Source organism: Oryzias latipes, chromosome 6, assembly GCF_053564925.1.
Source record: "Oryzias latipes strain Hd-rR chromosome 6, Olatipes_Hd-rR_3.1".
NCBI lineage: Eukaryota > Metazoa > Chordata > Actinopteri > Beloniformes > Adrianichthyidae > Oryzias > Oryzias latipes.
Window position 1 is genome coordinate 29668546 of NC_136242.1, and position 21876 is coordinate 29690421.

Sequence of the window (21876 nt, forward strand, 5' to 3'; positions counted from 1 at the left end):
TTAAGATCAAACTGTTTTTTTTAAATGTTTTATCACAAAGATCAAATGTGTAGAAACAAAAATAAAAATGTATATATCTAAAAACCAAAGCAAAGACAAAGTCAAAATGATGTGAAAAATAACTAATAACGAGGCGCAGCGCTCCTAAACCACAACTACAATGGTCCAAGCAAAGCCGGATATAGGCAGACAAGGTGGGGTGGGGGGTGGGGGGGGGGTAATGCCCCCTAAATGTCCTGACTGCCCCCTCAAACGTAATGGTCCACAGAAATCCAGTAAAGTCCAGTAAATAGAGGGTACTGTCAGTAACCGTTTATAAGACATATCAAAAAGATCAACGCAAAAGATATATGGATGATGAAGTGATATGATGATAGTATGGTTTGCTAGGCATTTTAGGGTCTTGAGGGCCCCAAAACCTCAGCACACCCAGACTTCTACCCACACCCCATAGTGGGGCTGACTAAATCTGGGCCTGGTTCAAAGGATTTTTTCCAAGGGGAACCACAATAAGGCCATGTGTCTTGACGCTTATTAAGTTTATTGGTGAAGGTTCTCATTCTTCCAGGTGAAGTTGTCTAGAAGTTGAGTCATAGCAAAAATACTTCAAATCTCCTTGAAGTCTTTCGCTGCTCATCCTTGTTTTTTGTTTTAAAAGAAATGTCAAAGCAAACATCCCCTTTGAAATCTTGTGTTACATTTTGAATGAAAAATATACTAATGGAGGAGGAGTCTGTTATTTCTACATTGTTATGAATAACCGACGTGATTGGCAAACTCAGTTTAGAGCCCAGTCTTTTTAACCCTTGTGCTATCCTAGGCACTTTAACATTGGGAGTTGGGTCATCTAGACCCACTAGACAGTGCTCTGAACCTTTTTTCTTCAATGATTTGTGATCTTCACTGGTGTCCATGGATTACATGAAATCCTCTCCACCTTTATCCACCTTTGTCATGGTAGGAATAACACGTCAATGTGAAGGTAAAGTCATCTAAGATAGCACAAGGGTTATGGGCTGATGTAGAGCGATTCATTCCAGTTGTGTACAGGTCTACAATCTTGTCCCCCGTGTTCTTCGACCGCTCTTTGGTCTTGGTCATGGTGTTGCAGTCTGACTTTTTAAGGTGTGTACAAGTGTCTTTGGTACAGACAACAATTTCAAACAGGTGCTATTAATACAGGTAACAAATCAATATTCCTTAAAAAATTTTGATTTTCTTTACTATTTATTAGACAATTTGAAATCCATTTTAAGTTGTTTTCTTTGAAGACAACCTTCCAAAAATTAAATGTATGATCACTTACAAAAAATAAAATGGATTAGAAGAACAAAGCATTTGAAACCACAAAAAATTTTATGTTTATGAAGTGGAATAAAGTGAATGAATGAATGATAAAGTTGTAGTAAATTATGTATTGATAACAGTTCATCATCTTCCTCTGTGCTGCAGCTTTGCAGCATCCCTCTCTGGTCCTGTTGACCTTTCGGTGATCTTTACATGCAAACTGAGTAAGGTCCTATTTTCTCTCAAAAGAAGAATCGTGAACAATAGGGGATGAATTCATTACTTGTCTCATGAAATTAGCAGTGTTCCTCTTTAGTCACAGACCGTGATTCTCAGCTGTCCTTCCACGGTTCGAAGCTCACAGTAAAACTGAGAGGCAATGCTCAACAGCTCTCCTCACCTCCACACCTTTTCTCATGCTAATTTACCCTCATTGGTTGTGGTCACATTTGCATTGTAAACAGCACCACTTTAAAGACAAAGCAACAGAAAACGTGTATTTATGTTCGATTTTCCTGCTCGTATGACACATTTTCTGCTATTGAATAAATCTCGGCTGGGAAGGATGCAAACTCGGAACAGCTGGTTCTCTAATCCAAGACAAATGTGACAATCAAGGAGTGGAAACAAAACAATGTGGCTTTAAGGGGCAGTAAAGAGCAGTGACTATTAATCATGGTCACATTAATCTTGCAAACCCCCTTGGAGCCAAAATTTGTTGTGTAGAGCCATAAGGCTGAAGGAGTAATCAAGTATATTTATTCAAAATGGTGTTTATAGCATTCAGAGGTGCTCAATCATGCTGTTAAGGTATTTTAGACATATATTTGTGTGTGGTGCGTTTCCAAGTACAGGTCTGGATCAAAGTGATGGCGGCTGTGGCAGGTCAAGTTATTCTAGGAACCTATACAAGTATCATTAGCATTTATTGTAGAAATGTTTGACACTGATTAAATGCTAAGCTTTCTCCTATTTTTCTGACCTGTCCTATGATGTTTTCTTAATTGGTGACACAGGCGTAAGTTTGTTTTATGCTAAGAAAGAATAGGAAAAATATTTTTGATTCTATGGGGTGTCAGGAGGACTGCACAGTGGTGTGGTGGTCAGCGCCTTTGCTTTACTGTGAGAAATTCTCTGGTTCAAATCCCACCTTGTACCTTACAGTGTAGAGCTTGGATGTTCTTCGCATGAATGCAGGGGTTTTCTCCAGGCACTCCAGCTTCCTCACAAAGTCCAAAAACCTGTTTCATAGGTTGTCCAACTCAGGCCCGGGGGCCAAATTTGTACCACATTGTAATTCTAATTGGCCCGCGAGATCGTATCAAATGTGCATTAGAGCTGGCCCGTGGTATATACTATACCGCTAAAACTACAAATCCTGCAATGCGTTGTTCGTACGTTGGCGCAGTTTAAACTGGCAAGTGCTCCTTTCTTCTGTAGGCAGTCATTGACAGCCATGCTCCAGTCACATCGGACAAATTAATATCACCCTCCACAAAAATGGCCAAGAGAAAGATGGACAACAGGAGCTTTCAAGGTAGGCCTGCTAAAATACTAGGTTTTTGTCAGCTCAGAACCTGACCCCAGACATTAATGAACTTGCATTTTAGGAACGATGCCAGGTATCCGGCTTAGACCAATGTGCAGAGTAAATTAAAGTGTAGCAAACTGAGCTTGAATGTATCTGTTTCTTATGCCCTTTTTCTACTGCAAGGCATGGTCTATTTATAGTTGAAATGTTGGATTTTTTTTTAATTCCATTATTTTTGGTTCTTTTGTTGTCTTTTATTTCAAATGTAATTTCTCGTGTGTTTGTAATATCAAGCTTTGGTTGTTCCAGATTCTGTGTTTAAGCAAAACTAAAATTTGTTTCCCTATTTCCCTTTCTCTATTTCGTAAAATATTGTTCCCAAAACGTAAGCATGGATATGTGTCATGCTCCTCTGTCTGACCTCAGCTCGATTGTCTTTGTAATTCCACCTTTGTTCCCTTTACCACTCATCAGTCTGTCACCTGTGCCTTTGGGTCTTTGAGACTTTAGGATTATTGTTTTACGTGGTTCATATTTTTTCTTTTATGCTTTTATATTTCTCAACTTGTGAAGCACCTTGTGACTTCTGTTCTGGGAAAGGTATATAAATGAAATGTACTTACTTACTGACTTTGTCCGTCCTATCATCACCAGCAGATTGCAGTAGTTGTTACTCGTTCCAGCTTGAAGTTTGTCGAGTGCAAGTTGCTTATTTAACCTCTCCATGACCTTGAGTTTGCCGTTTCAAATTACAGTTTCGGATTTCCTTATTGTAAACAAATATGCCCCTCCTTCTCAATCGTCTCCACTTCTGGGCTACAACTTCTGCCTCTGATTTTGAAACCCTCCAATTTACCAGCTTTTCGCTGTTGTGAACAGGGACCTGGACATCATTGGCTTCATCCAAGGGATCATCACAGTGCATGATTGTTATACCTTTACTTTCTGAGTTGCATCCTGGGTTGTCCATCTTTCTACAGATAAATTTAATTTATTTAGTTGGATAGTTTTGTTGTCAGTGCAGTAAAGCCTTCATGGGTCCACGGTAGCCCACATGCTTTGTCACAAGTAAAGGAATGACTCCTCCAATTGATGCTTCAACAATTTTTATTAACTTTTTTAAAGATGCCTTAAGAAAGCCACAAAGCACACGCATACCAAAATCCCACAGACAAGAGCACAGTGCACATTTCTTCAATCAAAAATAATTTTACTGCAACAATATAGACAACGTCTTGAAAGCAGTGCACTTGAAATTCTCATTACAACACTATCAAGAACATAACAAACCAGCAGCTCTCCAGGGCCAAATAATTACAGATTTGCACACTCTCAAACACTTTCACACGCTGGCTTGTCAAGGGAGTTGTACACTGGTGCCAACAGACAATCCACATACTGTAATTATCCAAAATGAGAACATATAATATCAGAGTAAGTCATTTTAAAGGGTATTTTCGAGGCTGAGTCACAGTGCCCTTTGTTAACCTCTTCAGAAACCATTAACCGTGCTCATTTGTCTGCTGCTGCACTTACAGATACCCCAGAAACTAAAATACCAGCTTTTCTTCTGTCTCCAACCACACTCCCTGCAAGCACTGAACACATATACACTCATCCAGACATCCAGAACACCTAAAACACATTAAAGTACCAGATTCAAGAGTCTAAAACACATTACACCTTACTGATGGAAATTAGAGCTTAACACTTAAAGGTATATATGAAATTAATCACCAACAACTGACTTCAACATGGTCTTATGGGTCTGAGTTAATGTCAGGTTATTTTAGGTGATTTCTCTGTAGCGTGCTAAAGCAAAGGGCTCATTGTAGATTGTAATCAAAGGAGAATGTCTAAGCTGAGTTGAGTTACCTTGGTAATTATTCCTGGAGAACTCAAGAGCAATTTTATTCTTGGCTTTTAAAGTTAATTTGACATTGGACAACAACAAAAAAAGCATGTTTTTCTCTTATGCCTTTTAGCAGTGTAGGTGTATGAATTGGACTAAATTTGACTCCGTAGGTTCTCCGTAGTTGATGAGGAACACCTTCCCTTTACACGCACAACAGCTTTGAAATTTGTGAAAGTGAAATTTTACATTGCAAAGATCATCAAACATCACATTTACGAAATGAAGGATAATATGAACCTGGCAACTATCAACAAGCAGAGTAGCCAGAAACGTTAAGAAGAAAATACAGGACAGAACAAATCAGTTTTTCTTAAAGGCTATTGTTTAACAGGGCGCCTCCATACCAATCCGTTGTTTTTCTTAAAATAACAATAAACTCTACATTAAAGAGTGAACATTTTGTTCATAACACTTGCAAAAGCTTTTCATTATGTTCGTCAACTCCACAAACAGCATTCGCTGTTTGCTGATATTACAAAATTCCTGTCACAATATTCACATCACTGTGCATCATCGTTTACAACACTGAAACACAAAAAGAAGTTAACACAAAAAAGCTCCACTGAAATCTATTTACATTTTAACAAGGTGTTCTCCTGGAAAGAAGGAAATTAAATTAAAAAATGTTTAATGTCCATTTAATGTCCATTGTTTGATGTCCATTAACATAGTCAATGTTTAGGGAAAAAAAAAAAAGCTGAAAAGCTAACATCACTGTTTACAACCTAGACATGCATGCATGTCATCATGCTATTGGATTACTGCAGCAGCCCAAAAAACGAAATGAACCAATGATGACCAGTGTCACCACTTAAAGGGAAAGCTGACTTAAATATGTTCATGGAAGCAAGTAATTCATTTAAACAACACACAACTTTAATGTCAAACATAATCAGTACTAAACTCTATATGAAGTAGCCAAATATTAGAAGTCTCAGATCATAACAACTAAGTAACATACAAACCCAGTAACAGTGACCAAAAATACTTAACATTTTACTATAAATGTACCAATATCAAAATATAAAACAATTACATACTTAGTTTTTGTAGGAATCAAATGTTTGTGTGCTCAAAGTTTGAGTTCTTTATCACTTTCGACCAGAACTTATGAAACATAGTCAACTGAATTTGAACCTATATCGCTGCCTTTCTTAAACACTATTTAAAGTTTCAATTTTGTTATCATTCATGCTTCTTAGCTAATTTAAAATGCATCATTTCACAGCACAGTTTTTGTGTCTTTAGCTCTTTCAACATTTATCAAAGCACCAGTTTGCAGTTTTGCAAGTAAGTAGTTTAACTTCAATATTTATTGTTACCAATTTTATTTTTACATTTCTTTGCCACTATCTCACACATTATGGAGCTAATTAGGAATTCATATGAGCATTTTGGCATTGGAAAACATTGTTTCCTGTTCGGCTGTTTTGGGATATTTTTTTCAACTGTTTCTGGATGCAGCATTTAATTAAAAACGGAACACACTGTTCCACACAATAAACAATTTATTATGCTCCTTTTGGATTTACTTGACCTAATTTCTACAGCTAAATCTATTACATTTAGCCTGTAATTAAGTCTTTTCATTGTGATGCCTTTTCATTGCGCTTTTTAAGCATTTGGTTCATCATTCTTGAAATGAATTTAGCATATTTGACATCTAGTATTTTAACATTTGATTACTGCAGCATTTTAGATGTCACTCTTTTTTTCTGCTAATTAGCCTAATATCACTTGTTGCTAATTGAACATTTATTTTCAACTTAGCTTTTCCGTAGAGATTTCATCCTGGAGAATAATTGCATCTTTTAGCCGTCATGTTTATTTCTGCAGGAATTTTAGCTTTTATTTTTTAAAACATGTTTTATCTCCTTCCACATTCATCCACACAGACCTTTATTCAAAAACTATCAAAAGTACAGGTAAAATTACAAGGATTTTTTTAAAAATTAATCATAAGAATAGCAAATAGTGGTTAATATCACAAAACTTTTATGTCATTAATTACAGCAGAAAAGTTCATATTTTGTTGCTTCGAGAAATGAACATCCATGTAATAAATGGTTTGAATAGTTTTCCTTCACAAAATCACCATTGTGGACCCAATAAACATTTTGATAGTTACTTATCTTACATTAAAATTTAACATTAAGTCTGTATGTACAACAGTCTTGCAGCTCAATGTATCTGTGCATTTTCTGCTGTGAAAAGCATATATTAGATATTTTATTGTCTATTTTTCAAAAACAGAGTAAGTTGCAGTCGGTTTATTATTATTTTTTGTTTGCACAAAACTCTAAGGAAAAGACAACATTTTTAGTTAACTCAAAGATCTAGCTGCAGTTTCTCAAACGGAATTTCTTCCTTTTTGTACGAATTTGCATAAATTAGGTTTCCGGTCTGAATGGTTACTTAAGGAGCGGCCACATTTAGTCTACGGGTTGCTTGAAATTAGTGAACTGGGACTTGGAACAAGCAAACCACTAGCCAACCTAAAATGTAATTTTATTTCTAATAGCTCATATTTTATTTTAAATACATGGTAGTATCGAACGTTCCACCAACTTTTGTCAGCGTGGAGCAAAAAACACACAGCTGGCTGAATGAATTAAAATATAGAAATAGAGTTACTGTCACGAAAATGATGAGCAGCTTTTTGGAACTAAAGTTAAATGTTCACATTACAAACTGATGCACCATTTTAATTTCAATGTGAAAATTGTATTTTAACCACCAATAGTGTTTTCATTGGTTTTACTGATGAAACCTTTATCACATAAATTACAAACTTTCTCCTGCATGGATGTATGTAAAAACTAAGTCACATCTCCTAAATTCCACTAGATGAATTATTTTATGAATTTTTAAATGTAATCCTTTTTACTGTCTGTCTAGTTAAATGAGTTTTGTTAGATAGGTGTGAGTAAACATGCAGAAAATTATCAGCTTAAAAAAAATGCACCCTGTTTTGGGGAAAAACAACAGTAAACAGTTTTTAGAGAAATTCTCCAAAAATTATCATTTCTGGAACAAAAAAAATGTTTTTCTCTTGTGCCTTTTAGCAGTACAGGTGTATGAATTATTCTATATACATGCTTTCCTGCTGATTATTTTATGCATCTTTATCTGAAAATTGAACTGTGGCATTGTTTGTCATAGACTGGTCGAGCTCCTTGTCACCAGCCTGGAGCATCTCGTCTGGATTGTGCCTAAAGCTGAAATCTGAAGGTCCAGTGTCTGCATCGCAGTCGGCTGACATGCCATTAACCGTCAGCTTCTCCTGATGCTCGCCTCCATTCTGCTTCATGTTTGGATCAAAAGAAGTCCCGAGAATGGCATTCCTCGCTTTTCCCTGAGTCTCATTGGTGCAGGGCTGCGCTGGCCGTACGTCTCTTAGGGTGCCGAACCCGGACTGAATGGCCGACTGAGTTCTCTGATTCCCCTCCAGCCGTTGGCAACTATACAGGCCGCGAAATGCCAAGCGGAATTTCTGGGACATGGCGTTGTATATGACAGGGTTGATGGCGCTGTTGGCGTAAATGCATGTCCGGCAGAAAAGGAGAAACCAAGCATTCAGATAGGGAGTGGACACAAAAGAGTTGATCAAAACTAAAGTCCTATAGGGCATCCAGAGCAGAGCGAAGAGGATCACCACCACAGCGAGCATCTTCGTCACCTGCAGAACAGAGGCATAAATTATAAAAGCACGTAGGTAAGCCAACTGGTAAGTAAGCAAAGCCACAAACAAAGGGTGCTTGATTTTCTTCAACTGATTTCTTTCACAAAAACAGGGAACTTTTGGTTCTGCTTTGTATAGATTGGTGTTGCAGCTTGGCTCAGTTCTACAGTAAAACTTAAACCTGACTGCATCAGAAACATAAAGTCGTGGTTTGACCAGACAGTGATCTCCACCAGGCCACTACTAGAAAGTTATTATCTTTCCTCATTTTCTCCCGCAATCTTCAAGAGCCGCTCCAGCCTTCTACTGCCCCATTTGCCTCAATCCGCTAAAAACTTCAATAACTTCACGTTCTTTGGTTCTTCCTCCATTCATCGTTTAATCTACATTTTTTTAAACAAAAACGTGCTGTCCTTTCTCTGAATAAACCTCCTTGCGGTCATTTCTCCAAAACATCTAACATGAGCCATTCTGATCTACTCATTTCCCACATGAACCCATAAACTATCAAATACATCATAAACGTCTTAGGATGTTTTTGTAGCTCAAAGTTTTCTTAAATCTATTTCTTCTTTTTAGTTTTTGTATCACTCTAACTGCTGGATAAAAGCTAATCCCTGAGAGTGAAGCAAATACATTTACGAGAAGCAGCTACTTGTTCATAAATACAAAAACAGTTAAGAACAAATGAGGCAAACTGCAAAACAAAATAATGTAAATCCAAATCAGGCACATTAAGCCATAACTTTTGTGAAACAAACACATCAAATGTAGAATTTTAATGAACAATCAACCTAAAAATGACAAAATATATTTGACCTTACAAGATAGGCAGGTCTGGGATTTGAAGATGCTAATGCAAAAAACATTTTAATTCATTACAATAAACAATTTTTATAGTATACATATTTATAACTGACTTTATAAGCAATTTTTTAAAATCAAAATGTTTCGTTTTGAAAAACCATAAGAGAAATCCCTCCGGCATGTCTTTTATATAAACTAAAGCACACTTAACATCACTTTGAGAATTCCTTAAGAAAAATTGTACATTATTATCACTATTATTTCTTTTTAATTTTGTATACGGGTGACAGCCACACTAAAAGATGCAACCTTTTCCCAGCAGAGGGTACAGTAACCTTAAATAGAGGTCATTTTTTTAAATGCAAAATAGGAAACAATTTTTAGGACAAAATTGTATTAATGCACAGAAATCTTAAAAATATTATGTGCAAACTATGCTAACTGATTGATAACAAGAAAAAAAAACAGTTTAAGTAAAAATAAACTGTGACATCTCACCTCAAAATCAATTTTGTGTTTTTTGCCAAAGGTTATCTTCTCTCTGACATCCTTACATTAAAATTTCCCGCATTGGTTTGTTTATTATGTGGCATAGCAGTGACAGAAAGAGTCTTTTTGTACTGGGAGCTTAAGACATTGACATGTTTTCAGGTTATCATCAGTGAGGTTAATCAGAAAACAAAATAAAAGCTGATGTTTGTAGTGAATTTTGGGTTAAGAAAGTTTATTTGCATTTTTCCTTTTACAAGGACATAATTAATTCGCTCCTTACAAATAAATTGAATTCAATTTGATAAATAATGAGCTCAAAACAAAAAGCAGTTGAGCATAGTGATCTCTAAGACTCCAAAACTAACCCTGCTGGGTTCAACAGATAAGTAACTAAAAATGTAAAAAGTAACTTAAAATAATCGGGATTACAAGGGAGACCTGTTGGGTTTCCCTTTTCTGTTTTATTAGAGTCTGGGGACAGCTGAGAGGGCGCCGCATGCTTTGGATTGGAGCATGACAGCCATAGACATGCACTGGGTGTTTTGGTGACTTTTGAGTATGAACCAAGTCTAAATCAGTTTTTGTTTCCCAGGGTAAGGTGATTTTGTTGGCCTTGAGTTTAAATGCAAGTTTACAGAACGAACAATATATTTTTACCAAAAAAGAATTTCTCCTTTTTTTTCCTTCACGGCACAAACACTTTCATTTGACTTAAAAAATATTTTACTTGTGTGCAATAAATGATCGCCGGAAAAAGGCGCCCATCTTCCAGAGGGCAGATGAAGCGAGCTCCCATCATGCCTTCTGCCCTCCATGCAAATTGTGGGGGTTGTATTATGATTTGAGCTGTTTCTGTTGTTCAAGGGGAACTTTAGAAGAATCGGGTCGGCCAAAGACGTAAGTCTAATCAATTATTTACCTCAATGTCAAAAGAAATAATATTTTTATTTGTGAGTTTTGTTAAGTGACTTCAACACTGGATTTGAGATTGAAAGAAACTGTTAAAATTCACCCTGCTTTCCTTTTCTGTTTTCTTTATATAGGACCTATATAGTATTTCTTTCAATTAAAGTACTGCCAATTATTTTTGGATATTGCAGATACAACGTATGTTGCCAGGTAACAGTGGCTGCCTCATGAATTTCCCCTTGACAAGCTTTGTTAGCCTGACACAGAGTTTTAAAGAGCTTTGTCACTCAAAACAAACACATTACACCCCAGTCTTTAAATTCATTTTGAATATTATGCTGATATGCATTCATAGCAATCTGTGCGTGGAACAGAAATGCACAAGCAGCCATGCATTTGTGCCACGGGCCCTGAAGCTGGTGTGCCGTCATGGCTCATGTGATTAGCGGTGATTGCTGCATGATTATTCGTCATCAGCAGGTCAGACAGGCAGACAGTTCCAAAGGTGTGGAGGAGTTGACTTCACTTGAAATGCTCTTTGTGTCTCCGAGCGCATGTTGATGGGTAATTAAGAAGAGCTTACGGTTAATTGAGCCATTTAGGTAATGAATGGAAAATGAAATAATGTGAAGAAATAAATTGACTCAGTATCAGGTGCAAAATGTAATTATGAGACAGATTAATGAATTAGAATCAGAAGAGAAACTGTCATGGATGGTGACAAAAGGAAAATGGAACAAAGTCCTTGATATTTAATGAAATGCAATTTTAAACTGGTATTTAAAGCAAATGTAAGTTGATCAATAACCATTTAATTTATCTGCTACATTTAAATAACGTTTTTAACAATTTAATTTAAAATACATAAAAACCTTAAAACTAAAATAATCATCTCCTTTTGCGTCTCAAACTCTTCCTTCAGCTGAAATCCCAAAAATATAAAAATTGTAGCAAAGAAATAATCTGATCATCTTTGATCTAGTGTAAAAGTGTTCCCAGTGCTCTTTTTATTATGATTATGCTGTTTTTAGACAACATTTTTTTTAAACTGTGCCGTTTTCTAGGACATAGTTTCTGCAGAGCGGCTGTAGTTCATCAGAAATCCACCTACGAGTGGGACTGTTAGCGCCGTTTTTGACATTTGTTTTTTGTAGGTCAACCTAGACGGAACTCTGAAGGGTCTTGTAGGCTGGGAAAGGAGTTCTGTGAGGATTCTGTGGTTTAACTTGTTTTTTACATTGTTTTTGGCCATGTTCTGAGTTGCTCTTTGTCTCACCAAGTAACACCAGGTTCACGTTGTTCATCGTTGTTCGGTACACTTGTCTTCATTTAGTTCATTACCCTGATGTATACATGTCTGGTTTTCAGTTCTTCATTTTCCGTCATCTGCTCTGCTTTGTCACTCAACTCTTTTGTTGCTCCCTGATATTTGTCATGTTTAAGTTTGCTTGATAAAGATTTCCTTTTCTGCCACTATGCCTGGTCTCCTGCATATTGAGTCCTACTCTACCAGTTCCTGATAAGTTCAGAATAACGTCCATTAATCTTCCATTCCAACTTTCTTCTGCTCAGGGTCACATTTCTCCAGTACATCACAGAGCCCTTAACACTAATTTTTAAGGGACAATTCAGAAAGACCAAACACGCTATAGCATATTCTTATACTGGGAAGAAGCTGGATTGTCTGGAATAAAGCAATTCATGCTCCACATGGACCACACCCATTTGAATCGGTTAGTTCAAAAGGGGCCCAAGTCCAAGAGGTTTGTTTTTCCAGGAAATTATTTCAATTGCATAGCTTAAAGGGAGGCTACACCAAATGATTAATACTTTACCCAGATTTAGCAGCAGATCATAGCTTATAAATGCTATAATATGAAGCACCTCACTTTTATAATTTCAGAGGATTCGCAAACGAAAGTCTCTTGACTTGGGCCCTTCTTGAATTAAACAGGGACGCTGCCATAGTAGATAACTAGTGCTGCCATTTATGTGATAAAGCAAAACCCATGCAAGAGAGGCCCAAGTCCAGAAAATTTACACTTTTAAATGTCAACCATAGTCAATACATTACAACGGACTTGGGACTTTTTTGCACATAATCAGATAGCTTTTCCCTTGAAGACCATAGAACATATAATATCTCTATTTTGAAAAACTGTAGACTAGGGCCCCTATTGAACTAAACGATTCAATTGGAATTCAATCAAAGCAGAGCCTTTTTCTTGTGAGAGAACATCATTACAGCCTGGTTCAGATTATTATGAAATGGTTATTCTGAAAAATGTTGGTTTTGACAGACGGAGGTGTGAAGAATTTCCTGATAACATCATTCCAGCAGGACATGATCATGTAGCTAAACTGACCATCAAAATTACTTCTAACCAGCGAATGAAATGTTCAGCAATGCGAGCTCCTCCAAAAGTGGTGAGGTAACATGCAACTTTAGAACATCCACATCCCTGCTCCTTTGAAATAACTCACGTGGACAGAAATCATTTTCATGTCGGATTGCAGTCTGCTCATGCTGCGAGGAACACCACCGACTCCATGATTGCCAACTGGAATGAATGGGCCTCTGACCTGAGGACTTTTCACATCCTCTGACGTGTCCTTAAAAAACCTTTCACTTGGAAACAGCAGCTCGGATTTGACCGTTCAGTGGATGGGCAACATCTTTCGGCCACTGTCACTTTGTAGAAAAGTCAATAATGTTAAATTGTGGATCGTTTTGTGGTCAAACTCAAGGTTTTGAGTTTTAAAAGGTTGCTTTTTTGACATACTATGCAAAGGAAAGACATATATTGTATCTGACTTGTGGGGATTTTCTTTTGTACAACTTGATTTATTGATGACAATATTTTATCCAATGAATTCTAATTTGACTTTAAAGTCAGCTGTCAATCAAACAATATTTTCCTCCTTGATATTTATTGATTAAATACAAATAATTTACTAATTCACTAAATCTATTTAGACCAAATGAGTTTTCAAACAAGGTTGTGTTTGTGCTTAATTATCTTATAAGTTATGAGGTTTGGTGCCACCTTGTTTTTTTTTATTTGTTAGGTTTGAAGTAAATTTTTTGTCTTTTTAGGTGAGATTCAAAAGTTTTCTCTTTCCATTTTAAAGAGTACCGGTAACTCAACCCCACCAGGTCCATTTGCCAATCATCCACTTTTGTTCATATTTTTAGTTGCTTCACTTCAGTTCCTTATTGATTTTTTTTTTAACCATTTGTGAATAACATTTTAAAGTTTAGCTCTTTTTAAATTGTGTTTCCGTTTGTTCTAAGTTCCCATTAATGAGTTTTTGTTTTCCTTTTTACAACAATACTTTCCAAACATATATTTGAACCTTTTTTCTGTGGAAGTCTGTGGAAAAGGACCAAGAGGAATTCCCTTTGAAACCAAAATAAATGAAGTTTTATTGGTTGAGCCTTAGTCACATGCACATGTACGTAAGTTGACCTGTAGGGGTGCTGCTGACTCTGGGCCTTTGGAAAGTGGAGGTGGCTGCATCTTAAGGGGAGTGAAGGTGTGTCTTGCAGTTTACTTGAGGTTCCTATGGCCATCTTAAGGTATGTCATGAAGTAAAATATACCATTTTAGAGTGTGTGGTACATGTATTGTGAAGTATTTGTAAAGATAATGTAAGTTGCACACAGTGCTGGTAATGCTGTCATACAGTAAGGTGCAAGTACAGGCTCCTTACTGTCCCTGAACAAATGCTGCACGAATGGGGTGTGTGCACGTGATACGTGAGAGTCCATAGCACACCTGTAGGATGTCCACACAACCTGCGCTCTGATTGTCTAATTTCCTAATTTCTAACAGTCAATCTAAAAGGAATATTTTGTGTGAAACGTCTGAGTCTGCCATGCTTTACTCTTACTTACCCTTTAGTGTTATTAAAGTGTTATTAAAAGACCCAGCATGCCCGTAAAAAAAATGTGCATGAACATTTTCTCTCTTAGGTCAATTTTATTTTAGTAATTCCATTCGGTTTAAATGTTTCTAGATGTGTTTGTATGTTTGTATTCTATGTAAAGAGATGAAAATGCCATATAAGTCATTAAAAAAGTCCAGGCCGAATGGTTGGCCCTCACACAGTTTCACCTCACCAGATCCGGCCCTCCTTGCAAGACGTTTGGACATCCCTGCTTTCGTTTAACAGTAGAGAATGTTTTTGGAGAGTACTCTGCAGAACTCAGATCGGTGTCCTAATCTGAATTTGCACATGCATTTTTCCATCAGTCCTTTGCTTGACTTCAATCAAACCTCTCTAAAACCAACAGTCGTGTGAGAAGCACATCATCTTTAGAAGCAAACACGAATAATGCGGGTCGGTCTGAATGCTTCCATTTGTGTGGTATCATTAACCTTTGCTTGAATCTTTCCTCAAACACCTCCCCCCGTCATCCTCACACGCCCTGATTGCTTCCTGTATTGATTATTGTAATTCTGTTCTCTAAGTACCTCCATAAATCTTAGCTTGTCCAGGATTGAGCTGCATGGATCATAACTGTTTTTACCTCCTTCCCCGGGAGCTTGATGCTGAACAACACATTGATTTTAATGTTCATCCTGTCACTGTTGAGACCCTCCATGACTGACTCCTTGATCTTTGAACTCCCTTACATCTCCATGTCTGCTGGTCTCAAATTCCTCCTTTAACAGCTTTAGTAATGGTTTGTTTAAACTTTTTTTTCTCTTTTTATAGAACTGAATTTATACAAAAGTCATTTTGGTAACAAAACTAATAGAGGAATATTTAATTTTACAAATCTAAATGTGTAAGTTGTAACCCTTTTTAAATGTTTTGTCCTTGATTTAACAACTGAGAAAGATGAATTACTGTTTCACATTGATGCCCCTTTGTTTTTTCATTATTGAGAACCACAGATTGATCTGCGCCGCATTTATTTACATCTTTGAATTACAGAAGGGCTTCTCTGCAATAAAACTGAGAAGAAGCAACCACATTGTTGTTTTAGGTTTCATTTTAACCCTTTTACACTACAACTTGATGCTCTTGGAACTGCCGCAACTCTTTAACCCTTGATGCAAATGATATAATTCCAACAGAAAGTGAAGTTTCCATAATGCAGCACCTTACTAAGGTAAAGTGTTACATATAGATCCAAAGCTGCCACATCCGAATCTGTTGGAATGACTTTATTTGCGGGAACAGTCGAAGAGTTACTGCAGTTCAAAGGGTGTGGGGTTTTTTGAGGTTGCCTTGAAAAATGTTTATGTTTTACTCTAAGATGTTGTCAGATGAATTTTATTGTGATTTCACACCAAAACATATCTTTTGGCTCATGCGTGACTGTAAATTAATGCCAGCCTATTAGTATGACAGGCCGTTCTGACTGTGCATTTGTGTCCCTCTGCAAGCAACGATCTTTCTCAGTGTCCCTCATCGCCGCTGCCTGGTGACCATGGTAACGGATCAGACATTTCTGAAGACCTGCGAAACACAGATTGGGAGGGGTCGAGCCAGTCATCCAGGAAGACTCAAGCAATTAGTCTTATCAGTCCTCAGCAATGCTGCACACTTTTACATCCCCTCCCACTTATTCCCCTCCAACTATCCATTCCTTCATCTGAACATGTTCAGGTGACACTTTTTTTCCACATTGCACCAGAAAAACCTGGAAAACCGGGAAAAGCCGGCTTATACCCGGTGTCATGTACAACTTTCCTCTCAGAAACCTGCAATTTGAGATAAGAGCCAGAGTCTGAGCTGAAGGCTGACAATCAGCTGTGCAGGAAAATGGCAGCACAGCAAAGCATTTAACTGTAAAGAAGACAAAGTAAAGCATCCTCCATGCACTGATAATTAAACACATAGCATTATGATGACTTTTTGAAAGAGTGCATCATAAGTGACAGGATATTTTACTTTTTGCTAGAAACACATTTCTTTCCTGGTGTTTTTCAGGAGTGGCAGTATTCCCATTAAATACACAGACTTGCTGATCCTCCCACTGAGCCAGAGAATTAACATTTAGCCTCTGATGCTATCAGCGCAGAGTGTGACAGAGACCAAGTATCCCCTTCTCTCTTCCTGCACTTAAGGAGATCACAGCAACGGGGAAACTCTCAGAGATGAAAAGCGTCCAGTGATCTCACACCCCACTGTCATAATCTCCAATCATAAAAGTGCCATTCTTTGGTACACAAGTTTATCAAACTCTTATCAGGAAGAGTCGGACGATCAAACGATGAATGAGAGCGTCAAGAACTATTGAAGCAGAGAATCATCTGTTATGTTAAGCACACTTCAGTGTAAATCCTACATCACATTATGCAAATCTTCTGCTCTTGTGGAGCTCCTTGAACACAAGAGATTAGGATCTTCTCCGCTCTCCAGTTTGGTCTCACTGAGGCTTGTGTTCGTGCAAACGCACTTGGAAGCAACCAGGCCTGCGGGGAAGGTGAAGCACTCAAGATCCATTAATGTCGAGGGCTGCTAGTTTTAATGCGTGCCTCTGAGCTGTAGGTGACTGCAGACACAGCTCATATATTCATGAAGGCTTCATTCAAGGTTTCCAGGGGGAAGTTGCTGATTGTTTCCCCGGAAAATGCTGACTGCTGGCAGACAAAGCCGTTTCATGTTGAGGATGACCATAAAACTCACCCAGCTGAGACTTAACTCTGCAGGTTCACACCAAACAGACTTGGCATTCAATTTTTTAAAAATGCTCCCGTGGCAAAACTTCTGCAGTTTGCTGAAAAACCTGTTTTCTGGAGGACTCCAGTCCAATTTTTTATGACAGGCGTATTTTTTTAAGGATTAGTTTTACTAGAAAATCATGGCTTGATACTAAAATGCAACAGCTACTATAGCTACAATAGGGCTGCCGTGGTGCAGAGGTAGAGCGGTCGACTTCTGATGATGACTTCTGAAGATCGCAGGTTCGCTTTTTGAATTGCACGCCAATGGGTCAAGGTGTCCTTGGGCAAGACACTGAACTCCACATTGGTCTTGGTGGTCACAGGTGGCCCCAGTGTCCATAAATAACCTGATTCGTAAAATCTAGAAGTACAGACGTTTCATGGCTGTAAAACTCTGCACTACAAACTTTATTCACCTTTCTCAAACAGACATTTTTGCAATTTTCTGTCTTGTTTAAACGTTTACAACATTCAAACCTTCATAGAAAATAATTCCAGTTTTATAGAAAAAAAACAAATATTTAAAGATTTATGTAGATTTGATAAACAAAGCACATTCTCTACAGGAGACATGGCACAGAGTAAATTAATAGACAAGGTCTACAGCCAATCAGGACACAGAACACTGTTAAAACAAAACCTAAATGAAGGATGCAAAGCTACACTGAAACAAATCCGCAAATTGGCGACCGCAAAAGGTGAACCATGATGTGCCATTTACTCTATCTCAGTGCTTTTCAACCTTTTTTGAGCCAAGGTTCACTTTTTCCATAAAAACTTGGATATGGATGATGATTTAAACCATGTTGCCGATGGTTGTAAGAATCACAGAAAAGAGGTAGTTAATTTTGGGTAATATTTTTGTATCAGAGTATTTACATCTTAACCCGAAGGCTTTTCTCTTATTACCAAATAAAAATTAAAATTATTATAATAGGAGACTTCTCTTTTGTGCTCAACAAGGGTTTAATAAGAAGGCACTTTTATGGTTTGAATTCTTTTTATAATTTGAAGAAGTTGATTTTTTTCTGCGGCGTCCCGTCAGTTATGCTGCTTTGTTCTGTTGACATTTAGCCTCTTTTGCAATCCGTCATCCAACCAACCACCCATTTGCTACAGTTATGTCACAATTATGATGGCCTGCTCGGTTCTATTCTAACATCCAGGTTGCTGCTAAAAATAACTTTCCAGAAACTGGACTAAACCAAGTTGACTGAAACGTGCTGATAGCAGACAATGCAAGGACTCAGCCTGTAGACGGCTCTTGCTAAAAAGAGAGGAAATGAAGGGGGGATGGTTGGGCATTCAAAAGGTTAGAGAAACATGTTGCTGGGCAGCTTCAAGGCGCAGTGTGGAACCAGCAGCCAGGTCAGAACGCCCCCACAATCACCTCGAGGAGCCTCTTTTTGTCTGGGAACTGTTGAGAGGAGGTTCCAGTAACAGGAGCTCCCATTGAGCAGAGAAGATAAAAGCCCGTCTGGCGGCATGTTTGGAGAGACTACAGCTGGTGATTTTAAAAACTGAAGGTTTACTCTTTGGTTTCTGCCTGCTTGGTGCATATCTGTAACCCCAACCCCCCGAACCCCCCCCCCCCCCCCCCCCCCCCCCCGCAGGACACTGCCTCGCACCTCTGTAATGCCCCTAAAAACTGCTTTGCTGTAACCTTCGTAAGTGGATGAGGACTCTTGATGCTATGTAGAGCAGAATGTTTCCACAGTCCAGCACTACTGAATAGAATCAGGCAATCTCCAGTAGAGAGCATGCTGCACAAAAACCTCCTCAGACTGTTCAGCCATTACAGCTGTGACTGCGTTTAGAATCTACTGTAAAAGCATCCCCAGTGGTGTTTTAATTATGATTTTGCCATTTTTAGACACATTTTTTTTAAACTGTCTCGTTTTCTAGGACGTAGTTTCTGCAGAGCAGCAGTAGGCCATTAGAAATTCGCCCTTTGAGTTGAAGGTGGGACTGTTGACGCAGAGTAAGCCCTCCCCCTTCCCATTATCCATCCCGACATCCTTCTGGTTACACTCTCTCCTGCTAGCTTATAGCTCCTCACAACCCCAGCCTGACATTACCAGTGAAACAAAAATGGAGGGCAATGTCAGAGCTATCCAGCCATACAGCTTTGAGCCAGATACCAGCTCAGACAAGGAAAACAAAGACGGATGTGGATCTATTTGTCTTCAAGTGGATGCATCAGAATGGAGCAGAGCAGGAAGCTTGTGGCATGTGTCTTTACGACACATACAGGTTTTTCACCTGCTCCTAAATCACAATGATTTCAAAAAAGAAATACTCAGGCAATTTTAAGCTCAATTTTGTTTATATATGTCCGCTATTATCAGAAAAATGCCACAAGAACACGTTAAAAACACCTATAACAGGATTTTCATTAGAGTGGGTCTTTAAGGGTCTCGGCCTGGGCTGCTCTGTTGGAGCAGACGTATGACATCGACAGGAAATCACTAATGCGCTGGTATTTAATTGCAGTTATCACAGCAAACACCAGAGGGAACAGACAAACAGAGGAGATGAGCCCACGGGAAGTGGATGGGAGAGGTGACAAAGGTGTGATGAGGCTCAGACCTGTTTCCTGGAGGAGAGCGCGCTCTTTGGCCGACCCTGGCGACCCGGTCTCGCCGCCTCTGAGGTGTCCCGACAGCTCCTGCGCAGTGTGGTGGCGCTGGTGTCGGGCTGGTGAGGCAGAGGGCTGCAGCAATACAAGACAAAGCCCATCATTACTGAACAAACACAAGACTTTTTCTCTCCATATAACAAGCTTTTCAAATCATGATAGATTTGGAGAGAAGCCAATAAAAACCCGTTGTAATCATTTATTCAGGGGTTTTTGTCAATTTTTGTAAAAAAAATACTTTAGAAAACAAAGTGAAAGTTCCACAGAGCTGCAGCATCAGTTACTCAGTACAAAGATTATACTGCAAAGTCTTTGATGTAATCTGTTAGCTACTTTTAAAGGCAAATGTTTAAATACAGTTTGACAACATGGCCCACATTGAACTAAATGAGACTGTAATGATCATGAATATTTTGAAATGAATTTGCTTATTTGAAAAAAAATAGTTTGTAATTAGCTCAGTTTAGTGTTTTTCAATATCTTTTTACCTCAAGACAAATTCAGCTGTGCATTTGAGTTTTATAAATAAACCCCAATGTATGGAATTCTTTTTGGCTGCATCTATAATAAAATCAGGACATTTATATCAAATCAAGAATAGATCCAGAATGTTATGGCATCAATATTATCTTTAGAAAATTAAAAAATGTTCTTGCATTTATTGAAAATTAATGACAGAATGATGATGACCTGAAGAGAGCAGCGGAAGAAAAACCTGCCAAATTCTTAAATCTATTTAGTTCAGATTTAGGAGATTAGGATTTGGGATTTAATCCAATTAACCATCAGTTAGTTTTTTTTCTGATTTCTAGTCCAAAATTGTGGATTTTAAAACTTCAAAAGTTACTTTTAAGATTCATACAAATCAGCACAAAGGATAGGTGAAACCAGCCCTCGTACAAAGTAAGAACAAGAATAATTTGAATTATAAATTACAGCTAAAGAAAATAGGACAGATGGCAAATAATCCGACACAGGTTCATGATCTATGAGGCAGTGTGACACTCATGTGTCACACTGGATGTCTGTTGTGGGGATGTCATGTTCATCATTGCAATGGTGATTGGCCGTTCCCTTCTGTTAGCTCAGAGAAAAAAAAACAGAAGGGATTGACAACATTTAAAAGCCAAAATGTGATGTTTTACCTGGTTGATAATACAGTGGTGCAACAAGGATTTTAACAGTGAAATAAAACATTCCCAAAGTCGGCTTGAAAACGTCAAGTTAGTGTGAATTTCAGGAGCAAACAGTGAAAAAGACTCAAATGTTTTTTGGCTCTTTGCCCACAAACTGTCAACTTTATTCACACTTTATTTGTGAAGTTCCTTTTGGGCCAAAGCAACACAAAGTGCTTCACAAAAATATATTCAAAGATATTATGAAACACAAATAGGGCCCACAGAAACTCTCAAACTCACACAACGTACACCATTACCCGACCACAAACTCCTCTCCTCCTCTGATATCCAGCCTATAACAATGAAAGAAGTCGTCTATGGAAGGAAAATAGACTCACTGGATTTGTGTGTGTGTGTGTGTGTGTGTGCGTGTGTGTGTGTAGTGCTTGATTTGTAACTTGTAACTATATTGTATGAGTTACAAATCAAGCATCACACACACACTCAAATCCAGAGTCTATTTTCTCTCCATACTATGTAAAGAAACAGATGTGCTATGATAATTAAGATTTCAAAAACAAGTCCAAATGTGCCTTTTTAAAACACCAATTCTTTTTTTTTAAGTCTTCCAGAGCTGTCCGCTCCCGCTGAGCAGCAACACCCTACGGCGCCTCCAGCACGGAACTCTACCCCGAATGCTGGTATTTAATTTTTTTTTTTTTAGTATTATTATATCTGTTTAAGAAGGTAAAAGAACTGTCAATTTTTACGATATATTAATACAATCTAAGTCAAAAGCATTCATCTTCTTATT

General features: G+C 37.9%; 1 protein-coding gene across 2 annotated transcripts in view; it reads right to left on the minus strand.

Moving 5' to 3' along the window:
* Positions 1 to 3907: 3907 nt before the first annotated feature.
* trhr2 (thyrotropin releasing hormone receptor 2) overlaps positions 3908 to 21876 on the minus strand; it is a 37942-nt gene continuing 19973 nt past the window's right edge. Inside the window, exons 5-6 of one of the 2 annotated variants that reach the window (XM_011475866.3) lie at positions 19896 to 20019; positions 3908 to 8412 (exon numbers count right to left, since the gene is read on the minus strand). In XM_011475866.3, coding sequence (XP_011474168.1) covers positions 7849 to 8412; positions 19896 to 20019 — 688 coding nt within the window. In that variant the 3' untranslated portion in view covers positions 3908 to 7848. The remainder of the gene's footprint in view (positions 8413 to 19895; positions 20020 to 21876) is intronic. The other variant, NM_001204792.1, reaches the window with a different exon arrangement.